The sequence below is a fragment of the Takifugu flavidus genome, chromosome 4 (assembly GCF_003711565.1).
Source record: "Takifugu flavidus isolate HTHZ2018 chromosome 4, ASM371156v2, whole genome shotgun sequence".
Classification (NCBI taxonomy): domain Eukaryota; kingdom Metazoa; phylum Chordata; class Actinopteri; order Tetraodontiformes; family Tetraodontidae; genus Takifugu; species Takifugu flavidus.
The window spans coordinates 5,805,929-5,815,797 of record NC_079523.1 but is presented as its reverse complement, the minus strand read 5'-3'; the positions used below and the strand labels follow the sequence as shown (position 1 = coordinate 5,815,797).

At 48.1% G+C, this 9,869-nt stretch overlaps 1 protein-coding gene across 4 annotated transcripts; it reads right to left on the bottom strand.

The window, feature by feature from the left end:
* Positions 1-79: 79 nt before the first annotated feature.
* LOC130524676 (6-phosphofructo-2-kinase/fructose-2,6-bisphosphatase 4-like) lies at positions 80-8,331 on the bottom strand. Of its 4 annotated transcripts, none has more exons than XM_057031003.1 (13): positions 8,120-8,331; positions 4,448-4,564; positions 4,267-4,363; positions 4,044-4,185; positions 3,906-3,962; positions 3,708-3,829; positions 3,409-3,616; positions 3,176-3,322; positions 2,986-3,090; positions 2,488-2,617; positions 2,089-2,151; positions 1,933-1,997; positions 80-567 (listed from the first exon to the last, which is right to left on the bottom strand). In XM_057031003.1, exons 1-13 carry the CDS (start codon positions 8,169-8,171, stop codon positions 508-510), a joined length of 1,365 nt encoding a protein of 454 aa, XP_056886983.1. In that variant the 5' UTR covers positions 8,172-8,331; the 3' UTR covers positions 80-507. The 4 variants fall into 4 exon arrangements, with proteins under 4 accessions (XP_056886983.1, XP_056886981.1, XP_056886982.1 ...); XM_057031001.1 differs by lacking the exon at positions 8,120-8,331 and adding an exon at positions 5,313-5,607; XM_057031002.1 differs by lacking the exon at positions 80-567 and adding an exon at positions 960-1,575.
* Positions 8,332-9,869: the final 1,538 nt, after the last annotated feature.

The following is a 9,869-nucleotide window of genomic DNA, read 5'->3' as shown; positions in this document are numbered from 1 at the left end:
CTAGAGAGCAGAACACTTGCAGCCACAGAAGAGACCTGCTGGGTGAGTTGTTAGAATGACTAGAGGGGCTATGACAGGATGATTTATAAAAATAATCTTTATTCTGGAGAGGACTTGAGACCTTTGTAGTTCACATTTGTACGATGAATTCTTCACCGTGAGATCTGTGCGGAGAATCGGCTGAGACTAAAGTGACTGCTAATAACAACGGAGGCACGTTTCTTCAATGAATCACTACAGTTGAAGAATAATCTCTTCATGGTCGCCACAGACCGGGCGACAATTGCACGAACAAAGCTGAACACGTTTCAGAAAGACACGCCGACAAATTCATAGTTAAAATGTGCAGAAACATTCTGTGCAGCGTCCAAACACCCAAACACGCAGGTCGGTCTGAGTCGGCTCCTTCATCTTCAACTGCTCCCGTTATTGCAGCGTTCCGAGGTGAGAGAGGGGGAGAAGCTTCGCCGGGAGCAGGTCGGGCCCGAGGCAGGACGCAGCGGGAGCTCAGAGGTGAGGAGGGACGGTCTGCAGGGCGTCTTCAGGCGTGCGGTGGATGTTCACATTCTGAAACAGGAACACGGCATCGTCAGGTGCTGTTGGGGAAAATAAAACCGCAACATAGAAACACACCAGGAGCTGAAAATAACCCCGATGATGCTGCAGAAGAGGACTTTAAACAGTCACAGACCTGAGTTTTACATAAATGAGAAGTCATTTTGAGGATTTAATCATCCACCAATTGCAGCTCAGCAGGATTTTTTGTGTTTGTTTAATTTGACGGAATGGACCAGTTTTGATTCTCAGCTTGTTTACAAAGCAGGAAGTAGACAATGCTGGACATTTGTAGGCGATTAAAGGGGAAAACACTGCTGCAGCAGGATACCTGTGCACAGATGCTTCAAACCCGGCTCCTAATGTTTGTGTCAGATGCTCTAAAATGATGCACAGGAAGCGTGTGAGGAGTATACAGGACAAGGAAGAGTCAAGTTTATTTAGCAGGTATTTGACAGAGATATCTCCACTCTGAGCAGACATTTTTCAAAAGACTAAACAAAACTAAAAAAAACAAACCCAAACTGGCCGCTAAGTGTCTTCATTGTTACAGTGTTGGACACCTTAAGAACATTTCATGAGGAGACAAACATGGAATTGATTCTCATGTGCAACATTTAGCCTGGTGTCATTGTGCAATGCATTTAAAATTATGTCCACTACCAGAAATATGCATCATGTGATATTAAAATTAGTTTAAATTAAAACAAAAATTAACGCTAACATTAACTGCTTCAACAAAAACGACTGAGTCACAGTCAGGTCTGCCGCAGCCTATAAAAGAAAAACAAGTTTGATTTGATCTCCAAAAAATAGGAGAATGATTGTGACACGAGATTCGCATCATAGCATTAATAATCCAAGATAAACTGGATCACAGGCAAGGAGATAAGAGTAACGTGGAGCACTGGTGAGTCTGTGGGAAAGGGGGGAGGAGTGGGAGTCGGGGGGAGGAGCGGCTCATTGGTGAGCTGGCACCGTGATCAACGCCTCCTCCGACATCCGCGTCACCTCTACGTTCTGTTTGATCAAGACAAAAATGAAGAATCACAGTGATGGGCAAAGTTCACGGGACACATGCAGTTCAAAAGGAAACGCCGAGGCCGAGGCTCGACTCGCTACGGGGGCCTTTCTCCCACGCACCGGCGGGGCGAGGAAAACAGTCTCTGCTGTGTTCTAACAACATAATCCTCCCGTAATCCCGTACAAATATTTGCTGGTTACCCCCTTACAGCAGGGGGTTATACAAACATCAGTGCTGGCTTTTCAGACTGGAATCAAGATTTAGAACTGTGAAGCCGGACACCTGCCCGTGTGAGTCACCCTGACCTGAAAACAAGGCGTGTTTCTGCTACACGGCTGTGAATTTACACCCACCTCCGGTCTCTCTCTGTGCGTGTTGACCGCTTCCACGTTCAGGCTGATTGACTCCACCTTACAGCCTGGAGAATATGGGGCAACATTTAGCTATATGTTAGGCAGGAAACTCTATTTTCTCATGGTGATTACTGTGACGGTACGGGGCAATCCTACCGTAGGCCACTGGCGTTAGCTTGAGCACGGTGTGCAGGGAGCACTTCAAGTATGGCAGCTCTTCTGTGGAAACAGAACAAAGACATCCAACATCCTCAAACAGAAGCGAAAGTAAGATTTAGAAGTGTGTAACTCTAATGTACACACCATATCAACCTGTATAATATATATATATATATAAAACTCAAAGCTTTCATCGAGTCATAATATGGAGCTGAGGGTGTTTAGCTTGTGTGGGAATGTAGCCACAGTTCATCTGTTTCCAACAATGCTGCTCAGCACTTAAGAATTCAAAGGCAGCACAACTGTTTTGTGTGTGTGTGTGAGTGTGTGTGTCTTTAATGGCATTGTTGTGTTCCAGAAAAGCACCCCGTGCTTCAGGTCTGGTCAAGAACCGACCTGCCGTCTTGTCCAGGAAATAGGCGAGCAGGCAGCGCATGACAGCCTGGTGACAGATGACCAGCACATTCTTTTGACGCTCCAGCTCCATGATTACTGGCTCCAACCTCTGCACCAGATCCTCGTAGGACTGGGTCAAAAAAGAAGACAGGATCAACCCAGATCAAGGCGTTGAAAACAGAACACAAACTTTTGTAGCATTTCTTCAACACTAACGGAGGAATAACAAGACAAACACAGCAGACTGCATGTGTGTGTGTGTGTGTGTGTTGGGGGGGGCTGTCAGTCAGCCATTCAGCAAACAACCTTCCACATATTTGGCAGAAACAGACACCGACATGAAGTCTTTGTTTATTATTCGTCGGTGTTCAGCCAAATCCAGGAGGCTGAAACCTCATTAGCAGAAATGAATGGATGCACGTTTCATAATCGTTATGGTCTGATGTGTTCTTACAAATGACACAGCTCTGCTACACAACTCCAGTTCCAGCCACTCACTTCTCCCTTGGGGTATCGATAACGGTATTTGTCCTGGTCCCTCAGAGCAAACTCTAGAGGATAGTGGTCCTGGATCTCCTCGTACCTCATCTCCTCACAAACGCCCTGAAACGAGGCGGCGTGCGGGTTGGACTCGAGCGTTAAGAAAACCCCAACCGTGGCCGTGCGGCAGCAGAACTCCACCACTCACCGCGTCGATCTCGTTCAGGACCTTCCACTGTTCGTAGGGCACGCTGAGACCCTCAGCCGTCTGGATGGTCCTCTTCATCTGACTGGTCCACACCTTCAGGTCTCCGATACTCTGCGAGTGGATGAACTGACCCAGCTTCTTCGCAAACTGAACGGAAGGGGAAAGAAATGTAAATAAACATGTGCGTCTTGGGTTTAAGACAACGGCACGGCAGGTATTTTGCTTTGGTGTACCTCTTTGCCCCTGGACGTGAGGCCCGAGTCCCCCCCGATTCGACCCTTGACGTTGAGCTCGCTTTCGCCGTGGCGGCACAGGTAGATGGAGCGCGGAGTGATATGAATGTTCATGAGGTAATAGACGATCCGACTCTGGATGTGGTCCAACACCCGGTTCACCATGTACCTCTGGCCAACATCCATGATTTTGATGTATGAAAGATCCCTAAAACGTCAGGCAGCAACCAAATCCTTTAATCCTTTGAATATAAACGACATTATCCTGAAGCGAGCGTTTCTGGAAACACGCATCTCACCTGTCCAGGGCTTCATCCAGGGTCTCGTAGGAGTTTTCGTAGCACTTGATCCTCTTCATGAAGTCTTCTACCGCTTCTTCCGTGTTGCAGTTTGTGTAGTCGGGACTACCCAACTTCACTTGCTACAGAACCGGAAACATAAGCCGAGTGAGCAGGTGGCGAAAACGGGCTGACTAAAACAGGATAAACGGCACTCACCACGATGTTCTCCTGTATCACATCTGGATCTTCGCACACAGACTCAACAAAGAAAACCTAAATTTGAGGGCAGGGAAGGGCGAATCAAGCTTAGATACTGGCAACAACGTGACGCCATGCTGCGGCGCGGCGCGCTACCTTGAAGCCGTTCTGCTCTGCAAACTGGATGATGGTTTCTCTCCTTTCCCTGGTGGTGTTTGTTGCGTCAAAAACCGCAACCTGTCCTTCTTCTTCCGTGAGATACTGTCGAACGTCGTTCAACGCAGCAGAAGCACACTGTCTGTAACCAAAAAAAAAGAATGAAATCCCAAGAAAATGTTTAAATGTAGGTATCTGTAGCTCTGCGAGCGTGAGCCGTTACCTTCTGATCTTCAGCCCTTCTTCGTTGTCTGGACTGAAGAACTCGAAGGACTTGTAGATCTTCACGCACTCTCTCCTGTACTGCCCAACGTTGAACTCTACGTAAAAAGAGGAAAAAGCACAAAGGATTGAGTTCCTCGGCCCAAAACGCCGAGATCCATTCCGCTCAGCCGAGCCGGTACCTCTGGTGGGCACTCCGATCCAGTTCAGGTACCGCGTCAGCTTCTTGGAGATATAGGTCTTCCCCCTGGCGGGAAGTCCTACTGTCACGATCAGGGTGGGACAGTTGGTCATACATACTGGAATGAAAAATAAAAGGGAGAAAGGGCTCCAGTCACGTGTTGCTGAAAGAGGCACATCTACATTTACTGAAAATGGTTTGTGCTCAATTCAACGGGAGCACTTGTTTAAAGTTGAAGCCAGGAAAACATCCCATAATATAGAAAGTCGTGTTGTCGGCTCGTCCTCGAGTGGACGTCCACTGTAATCAAAGGTCTGCATTATTATCGGACTGTTTTTAAATCGAAGGTGGATCGGAGCGTGCATGTCACGGGCTTTGCAGATGTTAATTCCCTAACCAACCCAACCTGTTCCCGACACTGAACCACCCGAACCAGCCGTTTGAAGCGAGTGAGGATGCACTGAACTCCCGGTGACCACAGATCGCATCATCCACGTGACTGCGGGAACACAATCCCTGTTTACCAACAGCTGGTGCTTGACTTGGCACTCGGTAACAATGAGACGGCCGCCCCCGGTACCAGTCTTTTCCCCTCGATGCGAGCAGTCTTCATCTGTGTCCGCGGCTGGTGAAACCTTGCATAACTGTGTAGCAACGGGGCATCGGCACAAGACACCCGAACTCCATGAACCCAACTGCCCCCTCTGCTAGCTAGCACATCGGATGACATTGAATTGAACCCACGTAGGAGCGGATTAACATTATTATAAATGGGACTGGTTGTGTAATTTCAGTTCAGAGTTCACCGATTATCCGACGCCGGGTTGACACCATGCTAGCAAACGCCGCCACGTTGTCATACGCACCCTTCCTCTGAGAAATGTGTTTTTCGGGAAGGCCGTTTTTATACGGCATCCAGATCTTCTTGAGTGGGTTCTGGGTGAGTTCGCGCGGGTTCGACGGTGCTTTGTCCTCCATCGTGTCTTCGCGGGACGAGGAAGAGGACGCGACGGGAAGCCGGGACCTTTTCCCGTGATGCTCTTCTGGAGGTGACCGGTGTTTCATCAGCGATGCTCCGCGAGGATGGAGATTACCGAGGACCCGGCGGCCTCTCTCCCTCTCTTCATACCTCTCTCTGCCCCCCTCTCTCTCTCTCTGCCCCCCTCTCGCGCTCTCTCTCGTGATCACGTGCTGCTGTCAGGCCACCAAAGCCGACCGTAATTACTACAGAAATGGCGCAAGAGCACCAAATGTAGCGCAAGGATATTTTTCATATGGATTTTTTTTGCAGCGACAAAAGCACAAAAGCAAAGTTGTCCATAAAAATATGTTTCAACCAGTACAAGCGGCTTTCACACCTGATGCATTTTCATTCGGTAATTTAGTTGGATGGCTTCTGTTTTTTAAAATTAATAAATTAGCTTTTATAATGTGGACATATCACAATTTAAGATGCCAACACGTGTTATGTGGGTATCTTAAGAAAGAGGAAATGCCTGGTGTGATGTTGCTTCAACATTTAGATACAATGAAACTTTTTTTTTTATTTTTTTTTTTTTTACAGAATTAGAAAAAAGCACTTGGAGAGCACGGTCTCCTGACACACAGACGTATATTCCTGCATATTGGACTTACACCCACTGTACAGGGAGGTTGCTAAGCCTTCTGGCTTTGATCTTTGGAAGAGCAAAGTTCAAAGCTCCTTCAGAATCCAAGAACATCATCAAAATTTAATCTCCTTTTTGAGATGTTATTTAATTTTGGTCATAACTTTTTGAGTTATTTTGCTAAAGGTCTAACACTGACTCACTAAGCTTGGCCGCAGTCTTATTCTGCATTAAAACAGATCTCCAGGCGTATTAATGCAGTAATTTTCAGCACTACTTCCTTGTTCCAGCAAACAGGACTCATCACTGCCAATAAATTGACATGGCCGCTCTGACGCCCCACATACTTTAGCAAACTGTCGTCCAAACATGCCGAAATGTGGGATGTAACCAGAGTTTCTCTGTGATTCTGCGTGATAGTTGAGTAATCTCCATTCCCGGAACACTCCGGCGTGCGCCTAATTAACTTGCTACACTCATGTTTACAGAGAATTACACAAAAAAATAACACAAAAAAATCTCTTCACACAAACACTCACACACACTGTGTGTGCATGTTGTGTTGGTTAAAATATCACAATATCAGTGCTGCAGGGCTTACTGGAAAATAAGCCCAACACCCTTGAATAATACATTTCTCTTCTTAACGTCTCAATCTGAAGACTTGCTTCTCTTCCTGGGGATGAAACGAGCTGAACTGGTGGCAGCATTTAGTCGCAAAGCTCCATGAGATGGCAGCATTGCCCCTGTCCCGAGTGCTTGTTACACCTGTGGCACAGCCTGGCAGCTCACCCCAGTTTATCCCACAGGAGCAATTCTTTTACTATTCAGTTGCTTCCTCCGCCTCAGATCAAGTGCTGAACTATAAAGTCCTCTGCGCTCCGTGCTCGACTGTGTGCGCCCTGTATGGCCTCGTCTTTTGCACGATTATATTCATCTTTGGAGTCGTCTCTGCAGTGAAGGGCGACCTAAATATGGCAGGATGGAGGGTTCCTAATTAAAAGGCCTCTCTGTCCTGTGCTGTCATGTTCCTTGGGTCTACAAATAGGCTCAACGGCACACTTACGCACATTCACGAGCACACAGAGCATCGCTTCATAGAACAAACCAGAAAAAAGGGAGTCAGCGCGTATATTTAAGGGTGTTAAGAGTCACACACAGAAGATAAAAATCACAGCGTGTCCTGAGAACAGCACCAAAGCTGAAACAACAGCTTGCTTTACACAACACAAAAGGAGCAATGGCAGATTACAGATTACATTGGGTGTTGCAAATGGTAAATAGGGAAGAGGTGGCGCCTGTCTTTCTGCAGTGGGCGCGTTCTGGCTCACGCACTGTTTTGGACCGAAACGTTTCGCACCGCGACGGTGGGAAATAAGGCAAGTGGGTCAAAGGGCATCATCATTACGACAAAAGTTGAGCGCGCACTGCAATCTGATTCAGAGGTGGCACAAGCGCGCCGGAGCGGGCCGGGCAGAATGCGTTCATGTGCTATTTTCAGCAGTTTATCTTATCTGCTGCAGCCACACACCCGTGCGTGAAATATGTGAAATGAGGCGATCCGACCACGCTGCCGACTGCAGCAGGACGAGGGTCTCCTCCTCCAGTGCCAGATTGTGGTTGAGTTCAGGATGAGGAGGTTCCAGAGTCGCCCTCACGGTAACGCGGCTTTCGGGAGCGCAGACTGAGACTCTGCTGACAGAGTCCGCCACCAGAAAGGAAAGGACAGGACCCTAAACCCACCCATCAACCAGCGTCTTCAGCCACATTCAGCGCCCGGAGGCGTCATTTCAATCATAACTAACAGGAAGAATCCGAATTTCTGTCTTTACTCTCTAAGGCAGCTCATAAACATCCGGATGGATCTTCATCCTACGCGTCACAGCAACATCTGCCGCTCCTTCACATCAGTCTCGTTACAGTAAAAACACAAAGATTGTTGCTTTTATTTGTTTTGTAGGGTAAAGGTCTCTCGGACTCTTGTTTACATCGATCTTCCCCCCTCCCGTGATCCCGTTTGCGCCCCAACTCCCACTTCCCGAAACCCCGACAGCGATCACTCTTACCCGCTCTGCCCTGGTTCTGCGTGGCTTTCGGCCGGCTGGAGCAGCCTCTCATCGCGGACGTCTGCCTGGAGCGCTTGTGGTTGCGGGAGAAGCCTGCTGAGCGCTGACGCTCGCTGTGCGCGCACACCCACCAAGTGTGTGTATGTGTGTGCGTGTGTGTGAGACTCGGGGTCAGGAGGAAGGCTTTCTCCTCCAGTGGATGGAAGGAGGCTGCGGTTCACCTACTACCCTCACCGACCCTCCCATATACCCGCCCACCTGCCCTGGGGGATGTCCGACCTGGATTAATTCCGAGGATGCACAAACCAACCCACACGCGCACACGTACACACCCGCCCAAGTTTATATTTGGAACTATAATATCCAGTGATACATGGAATACATCCACACTAAATTTAAAATGCAATTGAAATCTAACAAACTAAAATTAAGACATTAAACTTCGTGGTGCTGAGAAGGAATCCAGGTTTTGGTGTCCATGATTATTCTCCAGATACTTGAGGAAACTTTGAAGGGCCTGAGACGGAGGAATATATTCAAGCTGCTTGATGGGTGTGTGCCCGGCCATGTTCGAATGAGCTGGTGAATATCAGAAATTCCGAACATCCAGGAAGAGTCTTACTTGCAGAACTTGTTTCCCTGCTTCTCCTTGCAACATTCATCCACGTAAACAGCTTTTGTCACTCAGCACCAACCCAAAGTTTAGATTAACCCCTTTTAATGGAGACAATTTCTGTCTTTATGTTTGTGCAATATTGTGTTCGCTGTCCGGTGCAGCAACATTGCTCGGACCTCTGCAGGCGCATGCCTCAGCACAGGAGATCTAACCCCCCTGGACAGGACTCAGCTGTTCGCCTGCACCTCAAGAGCGAAGGTCACTCGCTCGCAGACGGCAGCATTTTAGCCAGGAAAGACGAGGAGTGTGAAAGAGGGGTTCAATAAGCCGCCTTTGTCAGGCGGGGGCAATGGGCCTCACCTTTCTTCAGCTAAAAGCCCACCTGGGCGTAAACGCTCCACGTTCATCAGGGACATGTGACCCTAACGACTCACCTGATGGGTACCCCCATCGTGTAATCTCCACAGGCTTTTGTCTGACTGACGACCATTAATCACATGGTTTCAGAAGATACTGATATTTGTGTGTGTGTGGACCTATGTGACTTTTCACCTGAACCTCAGCATCACCTAGCAACCGAGGAGCATGACTCAGGCATCAGAGGGACTTTTCTGTTCCTGTAATTCCGTCAGGTAGCAGGTGAACCAGACGACGTTGCGTCAACCCGTTTCAGCTGTAAATGCTCTTGTCTGTGAAAAGCCTGACCGAACAAGGAAAAACACTGCGTCACCCCATGAAGAAACACGCCGTTTTGCAACAGGCTGTAAAATTCCACAAGGGAACATCTCTTTGGGTTGTTTTTTTTCAGATCCAGTTGGGGATGATTGATGAGAAACGACAGCTGAGGGCTCTGGAAGGACCTGGATCTGACACGTCCTGCGCTTACGTCACGGAGCCCGAGTCGTTGTTATGACCGACCCTCCCTCACCTATCCCCTAAATACTGCACGGGCACCATGTGATCCAAGTGGGGGAAAGGTGCGTGCCATGTAATCTAAACATATTAATGCTGACCTTTTTCAGTTCCAGTCAGATGGTCGCGTCCCACATAACTGTTCTGCCGCTGCTATTTATAGCAAAGGACTCCACTACAAAGGCAATAGTTCCAAGGAGCACATGAAAACAAAACACTAAA